The 19,430-nt window shown below is 36.7% G+C and overlaps 1 protein-coding gene across 2 annotated transcripts in view; it reads left to right on the top strand.

The window, feature by feature from the left end:
* FIG4 (FIG4 phosphoinositide 5-phosphatase) overlaps positions 1-19,430 on the top strand; it is a 76,503-nt gene that overhangs the window by 30,865 nt on the left and 26,208 nt on the right. For both annotated transcript variants that reach the window (XM_068938005.1, XM_068938006.1), the window contains exons 12-18: positions 1,991-2,107; positions 3,677-3,722; positions 5,347-5,495; positions 9,248-9,414; positions 15,574-15,712; positions 18,608-18,666; positions 19,105-19,252. In XM_068938005.1, the coding sequence (XP_068794106.1) occupies positions 1,991-2,107; positions 3,677-3,722; positions 5,347-5,495; positions 9,248-9,414; positions 15,574-15,712; positions 18,608-18,666; positions 19,105-19,252 (825 nt within the window). The remainder of the gene's footprint in view (positions 1-1,990; positions 2,108-3,676; positions 3,723-5,346; positions 5,496-9,247; positions 9,415-15,573; positions 15,713-18,607; positions 18,667-19,104; positions 19,253-19,430) is intronic.

Here is a 19,430-nt window from a genome sequence, read left to right on the forward strand (position 1 = left end):
CTTCCTTTGTTCTAGTGCTCTTAGCCATGGCATAAGTGACTGACTGAATTCTGCTGAGTGTATCTCTTTTCAGTTGAATATAGCTTATGAGAGAGGAGAGAATTTTATTAAGATCTATGCACAGAATACGTTTATATTTCAGGATTTGGTTTAATTCCAAATTGGAGTAAGGCCTGAAAACTTTCAAATATTCTGCAAAGGAAATTTAAAAAAAACACCAAAAAAGCCAACAATATTCCCTTTTTATTTTGAATTAGTCAAAACATTGCATTTTAAGATGTTTGGTCTTGAAATTATTTTTGAGTTATGAAATTTTGAAAATCAAGAAGTTTCATATCAATCAGTCTCTTCTGTTACCTTGTCCAGAATGAAATAAGAAGTTATAAAGCATTTACATTTTTGCACGAACAAATAGGGAAAGGGAAATATATATTTAGTAAATGTTTACTTCTATAAATTTGAATAGTAGAATGCTGTACTAGTATCATATAAAAATGATGAATGTTTTCCTAAATGTGGAGATACTTACAAGGAATGAACATTTTAAATCTGTAGGTCTGGATAACTACTCTTACGGAACGCACAACCCAGTTGTAAAATTCTCTGACCTGCATATGTCTACTATGTCTTTTAATGCCAAAAATTCTAGAAGCATGGTAAGAATTGTTGTGTCAGCTGTGAGGTATCTGGCACAATATCAATCTGAGTGAAAAAATGAAAAAATTGGTATAATTCGAAGGGCAGGAGCATAATTAATGTTGGTCGATAACATTATATGAAAAAGTTTTGCAAAGCAATGCTTATTCAATATTTGAGATTACAAACGTGGTTGGTAAAGGCTTGTCATGTAGAAGTAAAAGACTATTGTTGTGAAGTTTGATTTGATTTCACGCTGCTTTTTTCCCCCCCCTAAAAATGGCATTGTACACAGTTGGGTGTATGTTCAGTTGTCTGTGTTATGGTTAAATAACAAATCTTAAAAAAAGGCTAGCTCTCCTTTCAGAAGACTTGTCCAATGCAAGTTACTGGATTCCATATAGACAGAGGTTGATGAAGCTTAATTATCTGTCATATATAGGAAATGATATTAGGTGATCAAAAGATGCCCTTTCTAGCTTTAAGCTTCTGTCTATATTTATATACCTATCTGTCCTAATACAGGTATAAAAAATACTTAAGAGTGCTTTGAACAGGATTAAGTCTTTATGCAAGCCAGAGAGATGTAAGAATGGAAGATAACGTTCATCTGTGCTTACAGAATTTACAGTTACAGGAATACTGAGAACCATCTTTCTTCAACATATAGTTCTGAAGTAACTTTTCTAGAAAATAGTGTCGGTGGAAAAGTTCCAAAAGATTGCTTCCATCTCAGTGTAAGCAATGCTTAAAAAGAAAATACACACACACACACACACACACACACATATACATATATATATATTTGTATTACTTGAAATGTAAACGTTGCATTAAAATCTTTGAAAATGAAATTACTTGTAAACCGAAGTTAATCTCCGTTATGGATGGATGCTCTGATCTGAACAGAAAGTGCGGGACAACATGAAGGCCACTCTCTGAAACAAATGCTACTGAAAAAACAGTACCTTCCAAACAAAAAAAAAAGGAGGGTATGTAATTTAACTTAAGCATATATCCTTATCTGTGATTTTTTTACTTTGCAAAGCAGAAAAAGTTCAGTAGAGAAAAACTAGTGTGGTGTGAAAGTCAAGGAGACTTTTAGAATTCTGAAGTCTTCTACTTCCAGTTTATGTAATATATTTTATTAATAAGTAAATAAAATTACTCAGAGATTGTCAGGGTCTGCTTTCTAAGTTTGTATCAAATAAGAAAACTGCAGGCGTAATCCCTGTTAGATAAATAAAGCAGTGATGCAAGTCTTTGATTAAATCATTTTTTGTATGAAAAGACTTTCTAAGCAGTGAAAATTGAATATTAATATATATTCGTTGTTTATTTTTTCTCTCTTCAGCAAACTTTGCAATGTACTTGACAGACTGAATGTGATTGCAGAAAGTGTAGTAAAGAAAACAGGATTTTTTGTAAATCGGCCTGACTCCTACTGCAGTATCTTGCGGCCAGATGAAAAGTATGTATAATTATATATATGTATGATGAAAAACGTCTCTAGCTTGGAGATTTTCCTGGAATGTTTACTATCTGTAGCATTTTTTCTTATTTTAAGACTTCAATTAATGGGAAGATACATAATTTATTATTAAGCTATAGCAAATAGGACTGCAGTCAGAGGCATATGCTAGGAAATGCTAATACATTAGAAAATTTATAGTGAGTGTAATTATGCTGCTGTTATTTGTAATGAATACTTGCTTATTTAAAGCCATTATATTTATCACTTGTAGTCTTTGTCGTGTGCGTGTGTATATATATGTAAAGGTTTTGGGGAGTCTTTCTTTTTTTAAGTCAAGGGAATCTGAAATCTGAGGGTAAATTTTAACAAAGCAAGCAAAGTTTAGAATGTAGTAAGTGGCTTCTTGTAAGGCATAGTAATAAAATACCTTTGTTAGGTATTTTAAGTTTGGTAATTTCCAGTTGATGTTATGGTATTTACACATACGTAATTGAAAGGTTTTCTTTCCTTGGAATAATGCAAACTCTGTTTGCTTAGACTACTTCAGAAGTACAGTGATTTAATAAGCTGAATTCTCTGAAGTCTTTAAAAATTCAGAAGTAAAATAGCTTCCAAATTAAAAGTTACAAAAGTTCGTGGTTCAGACTTTCAGCCTAGGGATCCAATCCATCACTACCCAAGTGGGCATTCTTATTCTACATTAAGAGCATCTTGTGCCTTTTTAGCCTAACTTTGTTTAGAAATAAACAGAACTAAAACTCAGAGAGGCTCCCTTAGGGCTTTTCTCTGCCATGCAGAGAAAACATTGCCATGTTGCAGTCACCATCTGCCATGTTGACTGCAAACTAGCATGAACTGGATTGGTGCATCCGTGTAATGCTGTGCTGTGTAGAGACAGTCTTTTGGGTGTCAAAAGCAGTATATAGGCTTGTCATAGCAGTGCTCCAATCATATAAGTTAACCCTGCTAACTTGAAAAGCTTCAGTAGTTCAGGAGTTACTTGCACTGAGCATAAATGCTTCTCTACCTCAAAATGTCATTAATTTCTGATTCGTGTTTTCTGCCTCTAAACCTATGGTGCCTGTATCTGATTGTGAGAACCGGACCATTTATGACATATGTGCCTAGAAAAGCAGCAAGAAGGGGAGATTTAAATCAACCAGCTTTTGCCACAGTGTATGTTGTGCCTCCGCCTTCCAGTCAGTGGCGTTTTACGTGCTTCAATTTTTGTGTCCTCAAGACTCAATCTGGCAGGGCTTGTGTAGCTTATATCCTGTTTTGTAGGGAGAGAAGAAAATATTTTATATGTTCTTCCCAAATTGGTTTAGCTTATGCCTTTGAATATTTCTCCCCCAAGGCTAGATTTTTTTGCAATGCAATTTAAATACATCATCTTCCTACTACATAGAGCTTTCACTGCTTTCTGCTATGGAGGGATATCAGTCTTGCTTTGTGGCAGGTTTTTAATTGTCTCCCTTTTTCACTGAGCAGACCAATATGTGTCAAGATCTGTTTGTTTGGTTTTTTTTATGATTTGTAAGTCATCCTATTTTGTTTCCATTTCAGGTGGAATGAATTGGGAGGTTATGTTGTTTCCACTGGTCGCTTGCAGGTACTGAAATAATAAATGTCATTAATTCATAGTTGCACTGAGGCATATCACCACTCCCAAAGCAACAGAGAACCCTTTGACTCAAATACCTGACGAGTGATTAAGCAGACGACTCTCATGTTAATACGTATTGCAGAATAAACTGTATTATTGTAGTCCATCCCAGGAACCCGTTTGGGAAATAGGAATTAAAGTTCTTGGACGGTGCCAGAAAACATTATGTTACTAGAGTTGTATTTTTGCTGGATGTAATCTGAGAAATACTCATATTTGAAATTTGTTTTTAATGCTACTTAGTCTGTAGCTCTACCAATGTAGTGAGAGGTAAAACAGCACCGTTTTAGCTAAGTACAAAGTACATCAGTGTTATCAATGTTAGATACAGGAGGTGGGGAATAAACATTCTTAATTCTGGTGACATATTCATACACATGAAAATGTCTGACTAAAAGGAATCTCACTTCTGCTCGATATTCTGTGTATTGTTATAATTTCCATCACTAAAAGAAAATATGACTAGAAACACTGCTTTCTTTAAGGTTAGAAAAGTGCAGGAGGATAAAGTATAGCGATTTAAATATGAATGTTATGATTTTTTACTCTGAACAGAGAGTGTATGTTTGAGAAGCAGGAATTGCTTTGAGAAGCAGGAATTGCTTTTTGACTTCACATTCATAGTTCATGTAAATTGGAAAGCATTTATCAATTCCTGTACTAACTGACCAGTGGCACATGTTCTTCATGGGCAACTGAGTAAAAGTGATTTTAATATGTTTTAAAATGAAGAAATACATGAATGTTAGCTGGATTTTAATGTTAGTCTTCCAGGTTTACCTGTATCAAGTAATAAACAAGTAAGTAACCTGTCTTCATCCGTCTGTCATCCTCAGCATGTGAGGTAGTCACTATAGGCATAGTATGTAAGCATTAGGATCACAGTTTATCTCCTCTTGGGATAGACGTCTTGTGAATCACACCCAAAAAGTGCTTCTTCACTAAGACAATAAAAGGAGTTTAAATAACTGGCTCAGGTGTAGCTAGATATATTTGGGCAGAAGAATCGCCCATGCTGTTATATTAAAATACTTTTTTTTTAATCTGTTCAGATTATAAAAGAACAGGCTTTCTGTTTGCCTCATGGGATTGAAGGATGGTGGCCCAAGCAGCATTAAAGAAGAGTCTTACAGAATGTTCGTAGGTGTTGCCCAAAATATAGAAAGCTTAAAGTATAAGTACCGTAACAGTAGCACTACAGCAACGTGACAGCACACTTTGTTTTTTGCAGTAGTCATACCACAGTTGAAATTAGGACCTTCTGCACTGAAATAGCAGCACCTTTCTTTTTAAGGTAAATCTTTAGGGCTATTTGTGAGTTGAAGGAGAAATTCGATTTGTGTGATGATAAAAGCAAGAATATTCAGGAAGTAAGCCTTAAAGCTTTCTGATGTTGATTACTTGGAGATGAAAAAACATCTTTGCTCAGGGCTTTGTGAACTGACACAAAATTCAGTATTTGAGATTTGGCGTGTCTTGGGAGTCTTGGGATAACAGGAAAAAGTAATCATGAGTATAATAACTTGATAATTTTTAAAAAAATCTCTTATTTATTTGGATTTTTTGCCAGACTGGTGTTCTCCGAACGAATTGTGTGGACTGCTTAGATCGCACTAACACAGCCCAATTTATGGTGGGGAAATGTGCTTTGGCATACCAACTCTATTCATTGGGGCTGATTGATAAACCCAATTTGCAGTTTGATACAGATGCTGTTAGGTAAGATAATTTTAAAAAAGTGTGGCATGGCTTTATTTTAATTTTGTGATCAATGATTTAGGAAAAGTATGTGTTTATAGATGAAAACATAATTCTTTCTTTTGGAATGCTTTAATAATTTTTCTTCATCTAAATTTTAAAAAATCATCCATATTCTTTTTGAGAAAATCAAGTCACCTTGAAAATTTGATATTCTGAAATAGTATTTTAGTCAGCCTTTTTTTCAGGATAACTGCTCAACTTCATTCTCTTTATATACCTAAACTTAAACTGAAGAGTTTCCCTTTTAAATAAATGTAACAGATAAAAAGCTGATTTTAAAGCTTTCAGCAAATGCAGCCCAAAAATTAAAACTGCAATAAGTACATGCTTTTATGCAGAATGCCAGATTTATATTTGTGTAGAAGTAATCTTTCCTTGCTGTTTCCTGCTTTTCCTTCAGAAAAATGTGATGCTTTTTTGTTTATCAAGGAAAACTTGTTAGCATAGCTGTTCTCTCAAATCTAATATCAAGGATACTTCTTTGAGCATCCTCAAGTTATTTAAAGAACTCTCTTAGCCTTTAAGTTGAAATGCTCAGGGAAAACAAAGCATAAACCTCTAAGATACTTAAAGTGTGAATATACCTCACACTTCAAAGTCAGCCTTTCCAGCCCAGTGCCAGGAGCAGTTCTGTGCTGCAGAAAAGATTTCACTCGCAGCATGCAGGCTCTGTGTGCGAGGCGGTGGCTCTGGGGTGCTGCTGGGACCCCCCTGCCCAGGGGCCAGGGTGAGCGCAGGGCCAGCTGGGTCCCTCAGGTGCTAGCAGCGCCTCTCTGGCCTCACCACATCGCGGCTGCTAGCACTCCTCCGTCCTGCAGGTTTACCTCTGGGAACAAGCAATTGCTGCTGCAAATACCAGTTGCAACCAGGGCTGTTGGCTTCTAAGTGGAGGAGGTCCGGGCTTGGCCACATCTCTTACACCCACTTTCTGCAGTGTCCTGTACAGCTGCCACTTACTTCTGTACCTCAGGCTGCACTTCTCTATCTTTCCATAGGCTTCGCTACCTCTCCCCTTCCATCCCTATTTTGGGAACGCCCGTTTCCTCCATTGTTTCCTACTGCAGTAGCCACGCTTCCAGTCCACCTTCTTCTCTCCACCTTGTTTCCTCTCCATTCTCCAGCCCTCCCCAGATTTCCATCTCTTACATAACCATGCCTACTAAGATTATGGCAATTGCTTTCTCTCTAATTTTCCTGATACCCTAATTCTCATTATCTCTCTGAAATGTAGCTATTAGCCTGGCTTAAAAGGATGCTTTTATCTGGCCGTATTTGGCTTATTTTTTTCTTTTCCATTGCATTAGATGTATGCCTTTCTGAAGCTAATTTTGTCATCTGTTGAAAGACTTGTTTCTGAATTACTGCATTCAGGATTACTGAAAAATCCTGCTTCATATTCTAGCAAATTTTGAAGATGGACATGTGCTATACTTTACCTCTCCATTGTGCAGTCTTTTACTTCGACATGCTGCAGCCTTGATCCCTGACATTCTCTTACTTCCAAGTACCTGCTTCTTCCATATGCTGCCTCTTCATTGACTCTCCTCTAACTGGCCAAAGAGGGTGATCTTTAGTAGACAGTCAGCCTTAATCTAGCAAATTTTTCTGAGCAACTTTATCTTCTTCTTTTCATTGCATTCTATAACTGTCCACCATATCAATTTTGATTTTCTTGTGGGGTCTGACTGACTACAGTCCAGAAGTTCTGTTGAACTTGATTTCTGAGGCCAGCAACTTAGTTATGCTGGCCTTCCTGAAGGATGAAGAAAATGTACATCTTGAACAGTCTGATTTGTGTCTACTGAGATCGATCTTATGGACTTTGTTTTACAGGACCATTTCTGCAAGCTATGTTTTTTTTGTCATCCCATTAAAGTGATTGTTGTCCCATCTAGGAAGTTTCGTAAACAAAGTGTATGTATACATACACTGCTTGTTTGATTGTATATAGTTAACTACTTTTCCCTGTACAAAAGACCATACTTTCTTTACCTTGCAGCCCGAACAGTTTGAGATGATGGAAGGTTAATTTATTTCTACAAGTCTTTTCTGAGTCAAGTAAATCAACATCCTTTATGAATTTAAAGTTGTCTTCTTTCTGTGAACCTCTGTCGCAAGGTCTGTTCGTCAGTTCCTTATGGTTGACTGGAAGGATTCTGAGAGGTATCGTTCTTTCTCCTGCCAGTTGTTGCCTTGAACTAAAGTTTTTAGCTCTAAGTTAACCAAACTTTCTATCTTTTACCCCTTGCTTAAAAATAAATAAATAAATAAATCAGCAAATTGTCCTACATGACATTATGAGCTCGGAACAACTTGTATGGAGGCAAATGATTTTTTTTTTAAGTCACTAAGCAGGTGTTTCATCCTGATTGATCATTTTGTACTTGACCTTGAGCAGAAGATTTGCTGGCCAGGCATTTTGTTTTTATGAAAATTGATTTACTACTCAGATAGGTATTCCTTCTCCAGAACTTTTTGAGGAGGACTTCAGTCAAATGGTTAAGGGGTTGCTTACGCAGTACTGCCCCTTTGTTGGAAACTTTCTTAAAGGTTATGCTTTTGTTGCTGTTGTTTTGTTTTTTCTTCCCCCTCTTCTCCATTCCTTAAGGATTTCTTTCTTCTCAGGTTTTGCAGTCTATCACATGCCTGATGCCTGAATCATTGTCTTACCATACTGATGTGACATACGTTTCCAGTTTTTTTCCCTTCAGCCTTTTGACTTTACTCTCAACCTCTTCTAGCAAGATGTCATCCTTGTCATCATCTTGCTCAGGCGGGGCCATAGTTTGCAGTTCTGAGAAGCACTTTTTCAAACTGTTATCTTTTAGACTGGGTCCGATCTCCTTAGCGTAGCCATGTTTTCTGAGACTATTGTCGTATGTTTGTCATTAATAAGGGTGCTGCTTCTTGATCATCTTTATTACTTAGACTGCTCTCTCAGTATGGAGTCTACCGGCAACTTCGTGATGCTAGAGGACAGTGTTACTTTTAGCCAGTTCTCCTTGTTCATCTCAGCAGCTGTCTTTTTATACCTTCTTACCTGATGCTTTTCCAGCTCCAGCAAATTGTATCTGACTGCCCTTACATTTCTCACAGAGTCGTGTTCCTTCTGTTTGTAGCTTTGGGTCGTCATTGTCGTAATGGGAAATTTTGGAAAGTTATGTCAACTTCATTCCCAGTGGACTTGACAGAACACATAGCCTTGAGGTACTGGCATGTTCTGTCCCATTTAGAGTATTTAAAACACCTTAGTTTGTGAAGGATTACAGTTCATTTTCTCCCTGCAAGCTAACAGGATTTTTAATCATCTCTCTGAATCTACAGAAGTGCATGTTATGTAATGTGAATATATTCTGACATACTATAAATTAGTGAAAAAGTTGGAGTCTAATACTTTTTAGTAACGATTATATTTGAATATAATTTCTAGATATTTATCTGAATAAAGAAAACAGACATGGCTTTACATTTCAATGTAAGCAAGCTAATAGTACTTCTTAATGAAACATTTATTTGTAAACTGGCAGAAGTACTTAAGAGAAAATGTATTGCTTGTTTAAACAGAAAAACAATTCATTGCCTGAGGGTACCTCTAGAGTTGTAGCGGGCTTTACCTCTAAACGCTGTTTTGTATTTTATACCTTATTATTTTGTCTCTTAAAGACTCTTTTCAACAGTTTGACAGATGTCACATTTTATTTTTCCTTCAGATTATTTGAAGAATTATATGAAGATCATGGAGACACGCTTTCTCTGCAGTATGGAGGTTCTCAACTTGTCCACAGAGTCAAAACCTATAGAAAGATAGCTCCATGGACCCAGCATTCCAAAGATATTATGCAAACACTGTCAAGATATTACAGTAATGCTTTCTCAGGTGAAGTATTTTAAGTGCTTTCTTTTAGGCCATTATTTAGGAAACAATTTACTTGCGTTAATAATCAATACTGTGATCTTATCACAGAGATCATCTATACTATAATCTCAGAATAATTCAGTAAAATCGTTTGAGTGGATATTGTGGTTTGGTTAGGTCTTTTATACCATACCCTATAAAATGCATGTTGTATTGTGCAGCCTTGTTTGGTACAGTTAATTAACTGCCGTAAGAAGTATTCGGCAAATGTGCACGTACACCTTTGAAGCTGCCAGTGACGTTCGTAGCTCAATGGAAAAGCGAGTAAACTGTTACAGAGCTTTTATATGTACATAACATATGTATATACATGTATTGCTGCATAGCTAGGGGAAGGAAGTGGTAATTTTCCTAGCAGACTGCAAGTATTTAGAAACTAACTTCAAAACAGTGGGTCAGGCACTGTTTGGAAATAGTTCAGTAACCTGTGGTTCCTTTGGCTAAAGTTATTGCTTTTGTTAGTGACAATTCTGTGTATGTGACAAAACGTGGGAGCATAGCACTGAAGTACAGTTTCTGAATGTAGTTTGTATAATTTGTATGTCATATTTGAAATTAGTGAGATATGCAGAGAAAAGGATTTGTAGATGCTAGCAAGCTTGTTTATTTCAGTGAAATGGGCTGTTATTGTTTGCCGTGGCAATAAGGCATGCTTTCATCAATTCTCATGAGCAAAAGGAAGCATGTTTGCAGTATCACCTGTACTGGTAACTGTCAGAAGGAACAAATCTCCGAAGCTGTTCATTTTTATGCTAGCCACTTTAATGGTCAAGCAGAAGCTTTTGGAAGTAAGCATGAGCAGAGTTCTAGATCATCACTTGAGACTGTGATCTGCTTGCACAGATAGTCAGAATGTGTCGGTGTTTCAGTAATAGAGTTTGTTCTAAAGAAGATGTCGAGTCGTATCAGTTGCAAAAAGAATAGACCATACAGAATGAAAAAAGCCTGTCTTATCACCTGGGCAAACTTAAAATTGCGTAGGAGAAGTGAATTGTTCATGGAAGGTGCTGCACGCTTTCACCAGCTTACTTACGGTTTTTGGTATTGGATCCCAGTTAAGCCAAATACTTCATCTGCTTTACGTATTTTATGTGTTTGAAGATGGTATTGTTGATAGGTAGGATTCTGTGTTGTGATTATTGCGTTTTTAATATGAAAGGTGAATACAAAAGAATATTTTTTGTTTTAAAAAATATTAATACATTAACATTTATAAAATATGTTAATATGAGTTATTAATATTTTAATATGAAAGAAGATTCAATTTGCTTGAAATTTAAAGGATCGCTGTCCATCGGTGCCTGTTACAATTCACATAGTATCTCCAAACCTGTTAACAGGACAAACTGAGAGAGATCATTTTATTCTTAGTTATCTTGGACAGCAGATGTAAAGGAAGGAGTTTTAGAGCCAGATGCTGATTTGCTATTGGTATTGGTCGTTATTGCTATTATCCATCACATTCCTTAAAAAAATAAAGGGCTACCCAGTTCATGAGCTAGCATTTTCTTGTTTCTGATCTGAGAGACTTTCCTTTAATGCTTATGAATTTCACAATACTTACTCACCAGTAAAAAACAGGCACAGAAAATAGTAGTGATTTGCTTAAAGTCCTACAGTACATCAGATTCAGAGCAAGGTTACTAGTGGCCTGCTAACAGTGCCTCCCAAATAAATCACTTAGCCACACTTGTTCTGTTTGTGTGTTAGAAAAAATACATGATTAGAAAATAATTTACACTTTAAGCAAATGGTTTCATCTGTTGATCTCAAAGCCCTTAGGATAATCATTACTAATTAAGTTGTACGGATGAGGAAAAAATAAGACACCTGTTGGTTAAGTGATTTGCCTGGAGATGCTGATCCAATAGATAACACCTGAACTTGTAAGAAAGATAAAGAAAATTGTTAGAATTCAGCTACTCAGAGTGGCTGTCAGAGGAGGTTGTCAGAGGAGTATCTAATTCTTGGCTGGGTGACATTTTTATTTCTCATACAACTTATCGGTTTATAACCAGTATACTTTCAGCAGCTGAATTCCCCAATTACACTGCATCCTCTACTTTTCTCAAATGTTAAAAATATTTCATGCATGCTCCCAGCATGTATGTTTTTAAAGGTCAGAATTTTGCCTAAAGCTATAAGATTTTTTCAAGCTAACACAAAATTGGTTGTCCCATGTTTTTGTGAGGAAACCTTGTTCTTCTAAGCTTCAGTCGCTAACCTGACCTTGGGTACACTTTTTTATTTCTTCATTCTTCTATTACGTAGGCTACATATCACAAATTTACAGATTCAAAAAATTTATAGGAACGCTAAGCACATATTAAGAATTAGGTTCAAACTGCAATCAGAGTTATCTTTCTTACAAGTTCAGGTGTACTGTAAGGACATTTTTTTGCGGTTGTCAGAAGAATTAGGAAAGAATATTCCAAATAATATTTCTGTAGCTTTTATGCCTTTTAGAACGTAATGTGGCATTACAGACTTCAGTGGTAGAGTTGCAACATGCATAATAAGCTTCTGGAATCTGGAATAATCTGCTTATCCACAAACAGAACTGGACATAGTAAACTACCTTTTAGTGGGTATGAATGTAAACTTAATTATTATGCCCTTTTAGTCATGGGATGTTTTAGTCCCGATTGTGTTGACTCTCCTGTGATTTAGTAATTTGTCATGTGGTGCAGTTGCAAACTCAGATTGAGAGCAGTAGATTATTTTAGGCTAATTCAATTAAATGGCCCCTTCAGTTCCTGTTTTTTCAAATGATCTTAAAAATGTGCTAGTATACACGTACATTGCAGTAGTATCTTTTGAAAAATCGGTGCAGTCTTCCTATTTGCTGTACACAATTTTGACATTCAATGCTAACAATGAAGGAGGGAAACCTATTTGCTCTTTTGTCTGTTCCACGTGTAGTGATACATTTTTCTTTATTTATTTCTGAAAAGAGAGATTTGCCACCTAGATACGAAAAGTGATCTGAAAAGCTCACTGTCCTGTTTTTCGTGGCCAGTGTTTCAAAGAAGGACAAAATCTTCCATTATTTTTGTTTGAAATTAAGTCATAAAATCATTCAGCCCTGAAAATAAGGGAGTGAGGAAAGGGAGGATTATCTCCCTTCAGGTTAAATATCTTCTTCCACAATAACTTATATGAAAAAAAGCTTATAAAATATATGCACCTGTCTGAACGTTTATCCTTAAAAAGTCTTTTTGTTTTATTACCTGTCTTCAAGTTTAGAGTTGAGATGTAAAACATTTGCTGCTAAACGTTCTACATTTTTAAGTTTAAAAGGCAGCTGCACAAACTGAAACAATAAGTGCAAAAGAGAGTTTGAGCCCTGAAGCAATGGAACATTTAACAGTGCAGTCATTTGCCTCGGAAGAGAAGTATGAATGCTTTACTGTACTACTGCTATAGTCAGATTCACGTAATTAATTGAGTGGTAGTGGCTTAAATTCAAGTTGTTTTTAATAAAACAAATTTCATTTCATTTTAGCATCTGTCATATGTAAGCAGTGAGATTGTTCCTTAACTGAATTATTTTGTTCCACTGTGATTTAGTTAACAATTTCAAAACACCTTCTGTTCTTGGCAGGTGAAAAATGGTAAATAAACAAAGGAGGCTCATCTCTGCCTTTAACTTTCACAAATTCTTGCCAAGTTTAACCTATTTGCTCTTGTTAATTCATTTTGTCTTTCAGGCTGCTCCAGTTTCTGTGTTCAAAATAAGTAGAGAGCTTTCTTGGGTTTTGTTCAGTAATTTCCCTAAAATAACTAAAACAACTAAATGACATCTCAGGAAAAAAGAATGCATGTTTTTGCTTGCGACTTTACCTTTCTTCTTGACTTTCAGTGTCCTCAACAAAGTTTTTTTCAAACCTTTTTATTGAGTTTGGCATAGCTTTTTTGCAGTGCTCTTGCCCTTCTTCATTCTCTTCCTTTGTCTTGGTTAAACTGTGACGCTGTTCCGCAGAAGTAGTACAGTCCGAAAGCCCTAAGGACCTACATATATCTCAAGTGTTAGTATATCAGTGTTTGTAAGCTGATCATTTTAAAGACATACGGAAGGTGAAGAGCAAGAAAGAAGCTAAAATAAGCGTGTTTATTGAAAAGTGCTCTGAAAGGGCAATAAAAGTAGCTGGAAGGAGTATGAGTGGAGAGAAAAGGAAGAGAAAAAGCCAGATTCAAGATGAAGGGTCCTATAAGTAGGGAAGGAGAGCCACATGTCATCAAGAGTTTTCCCCTCTCTCCCTTTTCCTGGCACTTTGCCCTGTTATACCCTATGATTCTCTTTTATGCAGAAGATCCCCCATCCAAATACTGACCTTCACATGTGCACGATCCTATAACACTCCATACTTTTTTATAATCCTGTTGTCACCAAATTTCTACACAACGCCTCAGTTATCAGCCACTTGCAGATCTTAACCCATGTAAAAATGTCATATGTTGTACAGAAGGAAAAGATGTTAGAATTTAGGGGGAAAGGAGGTATTGACTGATACATCAATGGTGACCGGGAGTCAATTTTGTCCTTACTGTCATACCGCCACTTTGTGGATTATGCCTATTGTTTTATCTACTTTGTGGTGTACTGAAACTTCATAGTGTAAGTCTCTTTAATACAGTGTGTTGGAAAAGGGACACTCAACTCTCGTAATACTTTTTTTTTATTAAACATGGAGAAAACTAAAGCAGCAGCACTACGAAACAGAGTGGCTCTACTGAAGAACTGTTCTTTGAAGCATTCCTTGTCTGATGGTTGCTGAAGTACAAATGAGTGGAGGCAAGAGCTTTCCGGAGCTGCTAATTTCTCAGAGCAGAGATAGAGCTTGATTCGCCAATACCTGGTCTGTTTTTATTACTGTTCACCATCCCAGAGCCTGCATCTGAATCCAACTTTTCCTCATACCCATTGTAATTCATCCTATCTGCAGCGAGGTAGTGAGAGATTTTAAAGATGGGGATGAACAGCATTTCTTGTCATGTTTCATCTACAGTGGTATGCATCTGCTGGATTTTAGTGCTTGCCTTACTTAGTTTTGGTGAAGGTTAGCATATGACAGGAGAAATTAATCTTTTAATCATTTAAACAAATCGGAAAAAATTTATCAAAAGGTGTTTTTGAAGGCTAATGCATTTTACTGACTACTCTGGCTTGAAGACCCCAAAGGAATTATAGTTTGTGTGAAGTAGGGAGTTTGTGTATTGTATGGATGCAGTGTAATTTCATGAAATCACTCTTCTGTTGTTGAATGTTTGATATGCAGTAAATTCATCATGACGTGATGTGACAGATTCCCTGACACATAGATAAATACGTGCACGTGCTTCATGCATCCACATACATGCCATCTCAAATACCCAAAAAGGAAAGAAGCATTGAACTTCAGTAACTGGATGCTGGCTGATCAGTAGCATCATAAGCAGCTGTACCGGTTTGGCTGTCTGGAGGCTGAAAACAGGAAAGATTACTAGGCAAAATGAGCGACTGGTAATACTCAAATTTTGAGAGTCTTGCAGAGACCTATGTGGGACAGTTCCCAAAGTCATCTAGTCAGTCTCTGTTCCTCAGGTTTGGCCTTCTAAATGCAGATTGGATTCTTATCGAGCTGATAGAGAAGGAAACCGGTTTGGGAGAAGGGATGCAAAGGTGTTGTATTGTTGCCTCCCTCCTCCCCTCCTGCACAGGGCTGTCGCATCTTTTGTCATTTCTGGAGCTTCCTGTTGAACTGCAACCTGTTGCAAAGTCTGTGCTTCCAGTGTCATGCATCCTTAGAGGAACGCACTGAAAAGAGAGGGCAGAATAGTGGGACAGGATCTGTTTTAAATTGCTGTGGCAGAGGTGGGGGTCTGAACTGCAGAATGAGGTGTATTTCTGTGAAGGCTCTAGACAGAGCTTCTCCTCGGCTTCAGCCCAGTGAACGCTGCAGCACGGCGTAAAGTCAGCTCCGAACGAAGCCCAGTTACGGTGGTTGAAGCCCAGAGCTCCCAGCAGACATCTTAGGCTATACGCGCCCAATGTGTGAGGAACGAACCCAACAAGTGAATGGCTGATGGGGATTGAGCTGTACCATGTTCCTGGCAGTAAGTGTACCTCTTGTCTAACAGATGCAGACAGGCAAGATTCCATTAATCTGTTCCTGGGAGTATTCAGGCCTGCAGAAGGAAAACCTCACCTCTGGGAACTTCCTACCGATTTTTATTTGCATCACAAGAACACTCTCAATCTGTCACAGACCAGGCGAAGGTATTTTACTGTTCCGTTTTTATTTTGCTTTTGCCCTAATAATTTCCAAAATGCGTGCGGTTAACCAAACTGGGCAATCTGTCAAACTGGAACAAAAGCTTGTGTACTATTTTTTAAACTGTCATAAATCTATATATGTTGTAATATTTGTATAATATATATTGAACATATTTTGATAAATTTGTATATATACATTTTGAAAGAGATTATGAAAAATGTTGGACACTGCTGTTTTGAAGTATTTGCTTTAGCACTTTTATTTCCTTTGTACAGAACAAAAAAAAGTCTTTCATATGAAGTTCTATCCAGCTGAGTGAAATGAATTCGCTCTTTTACTAAAGTACCGTTTACCAATGTCTCATTAAGCTGTATACAGGTGTGTTTTTAGTGGTCAGCTTTAGTTAGTGTTGTATTTGCAATTGGGATGAGCATTCCATTAATTAATTTATTTACATAATGCTCTTAGTCTGCAGCTGTGCATATGAAGAAGCCTATTCTAGTTTTTACCTTCCAGCCATATCTGGCCTATTTGGAGAATTTTTGTTCTTCTTGGTTTGCATGCCATTGTAGTTGCATAGTGATATACAAAAATTAATTAGAGCTAAGGCGTAGAAGTTTTAAAGTAATTTTTAGTATGATTGCCTCACAGTATGGAATAATTTTGTGAAGGATTGTAAACACTAACTATAAAAAATATTTTCCCAATTTTATTAATAAGGGCGGTGCTAGACTTGTACTCGATTATCTTCCTTAGATATTTTACTGTTTATATTTTGGTTCATTCTATCAGTTGTAAAGCTCAGTCTCTTAATTGGTAGATATGAATATCTGCATTTAGGTGTTTATCTGGGGAAGATTCAAAGTGTTTAAGGAGTGTGCCCGATCCCTAGTGGCTACTTATTCCATTAAGCCATCGTGGCAGCTGGCATGCGATGTAGCTGTTTCTAAATTGCAGTCCTTTTTTATTGTCTCCTGAGGCTTCTGTTGATGCTAGGTCTTATCAGCCATATTACTAAGTTCTAGTTCAGCCACATATTAAACGTGCAACATCGGTTTTATTGCCTATTGATCATGAACAGTACTGTATGTCCAAGTGAATCCAGCTGATATACCACAAATACATGAATGTCCCAGTCTCTCTGTCATCTGTTACTTGTTTGTCAAAAACGGTCTATTATTTGTCACAGATACTATTCTCAGAGGAAATAGAACATTTAAAAAAAAGGGTAGTATTCTTCCTTTCCTTGTTAGCTAGTCTTACCTTTCATTGTGGTTAAAATTTATCTTCTGAGCATTAACAATATGCAACCAAGATGGTTTTTCATGCGGACATAATGACACCTCCATGTAATAAGTTGATGGGTGAAAAAAACTCTTCAAAGTAATTTTTGTTTGTTTCTACCAAACTATTTTACAAGCTCTTTGAATAGCTTCTTCCTGTCTCTTCGTTCAGTGCCTCTATTAGATTCCTTGGGCACAGCAGCAAAGGAGATGATAATGAAAACTCATAATGAAAACAAGGATTATAGGAAGAGAAGGAAGGTGACGTTTCCTGTAATTGAAGCCTCTTTTGACTATCTGTACTTTTCCTATATTGTATCTGCTTCTCCACCAGAAAGAAGAGATTTCATAATGAGTTTCACATACTACTTTTAGATTATTTATGTGATTCACACGAAAGCACTGTGAAAGGTGGGAAGGAAGACTTTCTCTTGTCACCTTTCTTATCATTTTTATCGAACAGGAAAACTGAATGTGTCCGCATAGTTTCTCAAGGCACTGAGAAACTGGCGTGCTAGCGTATCCTAATACATCACTTCATCAGGGGATGGGGCTGTCGGGCACAACTCATTTCTTTCTGTTTAGGACATAACACTGTTGTTGGAACTGGTGTGTTGCCCTGCATATTTTGTACTGTTCTCTCAGTCTTATTAACAAATCTGTCTCAGGACATGGGAATACCCCTATTGTTTCTGCTTCAGGTGGCTAGCTGCATTGACATCAGTAGGAGATAACCCCTATAATATTGTGATTACAGCCGTTATAATATTGTGATTGCATAAGTATTTGAAATAGAATCAATGAAGAGAACTGAATGTCTTTTCAACCCAAGAAACGTCATTAGGTAGTAGTAACAGTCAGAATGATTTAGAGAAAAATGTGAAGTATATTTGAGAAGAGAAAACTGAAGTATGTAAACATGAATGAAAGATAGAACACTTTATTTTCTGAATATTGCTTGACCTCCTGTGTTTACTTTTTCAGAAATATTGCGTAAACTTCTAGGAGGTCCTGTTTTTGCTGTTAGCTATGTCAGCACATAGTTATCAGACTTGCGACAGCCGTCATATCGAAATGTTTTCCTACATCAAGAAGTCAACTGCTTTGACAGTGCTCAAATTTCATTTAATTAATTATTATTGGTGACCTTCATTTCTTCGTACTCCTTTCCCAAATTTTAGGATCTAAATAAGACGTGTTGGGTGAGGGGTGTGGTTTTTTTAAGACCAGAACAGAAGAAATACATATGGAGTAAACTTACCTCATGGCTTTGCGTTTTCTTCACTGTTTTCTCCAGATATCTTCTATCTGTACTAGAGCTTAAATTTCAGAACTGTAGGCAAGCATCTGAAATGGTATTGTGTTTAATGGAGGGAAATTCCCCTCCCTCCGTAGTGAGCTTCACGTGTTTGAATTATATGTCCTCAGAGCAAAGTTGTGACCTGTTAAGATACTCCATCCAAGGATAATTCTTTATTTTCTTCACGCTTGAATTATAAAGATGTATGTAGCGATGTGACAATGTATGGTTGTTTAACTAGCATGTGCAAATGTTTAGATTAGATGCAAGATCAAATCTCCTGTATCAATTGTGTGTCTGTCTTTCCTGTACAGCTACACTTACTGGTGGACCACAGGTGTGCTAAAGCATTTACCTCTTCCTTTTGATGAAGGTAGGAACTGTGTTTGCTCTTTGCCTTAGAGAATACCTTGAAAGAAGAGTTTTGGTCACTAATGCTTTAAGTCTCTTGGATCGCAAATTTTTAAAAAACGTTGTTTCCGGAATGATTGCTAAACCATTTTTTCCACCAGAAGCTATGATTTTTTTCAACTGCAAGATGCAAGAGAGATCTAACTCTTCATCTGTAGAGTGAGATAGTACAGATCAGTGCCTAAAATTTGACCATTGTATGTTTCTTTATTGTTTATATGTTTATTATGAAAGCTGTCTCTGTCTTTATATCATGTTTTCTTGTCTTAGAGGGGATATAGCTTTAGAAAATGCCTGGTAAGATGGCTAGGTAAACAGGCTACTTTTTGTTTAGATTTCTGCAGAGGTGGTAATTGTTAGCAAAAATAAAATTTATGGTTTTGTGTTTATTTTTTCCCAGTAACATGTGCTGAAAACAGACGCAAGTTGATAGTGAAGAAATTCCACAAGTGTGAAGAGGAAATTGATATCCACAATGAGTTTTTTCGGCCATATGAGTTGAGCAGTTTCGATGAGACCTTCTGCTTGGCAATGACCAATTCTACACGGTACGTTTGGGATGTTTTGGGATTGTAAAGCCTGAACTGGAACTTGATTTGGTGTGATTTAAATGTGTACATTTGATTTATTTAGCTACACCTAGGCAGCATTGGTAGGTTGCGGGTCTTGTGGGCTTTTTGGAAGCTTCAGGTTTAGTAAACTTTTACACACTAAATGACAATATTG

This window comes from Struthio camelus, chromosome 3 (genome assembly GCF_040807025.1).
Source record: "Struthio camelus isolate bStrCam1 chromosome 3, bStrCam1.hap1, whole genome shotgun sequence".
Classification (NCBI taxonomy): Eukaryota; Metazoa; Chordata; class Aves; order Struthioniformes; family Struthionidae; genus Struthio; species Struthio camelus.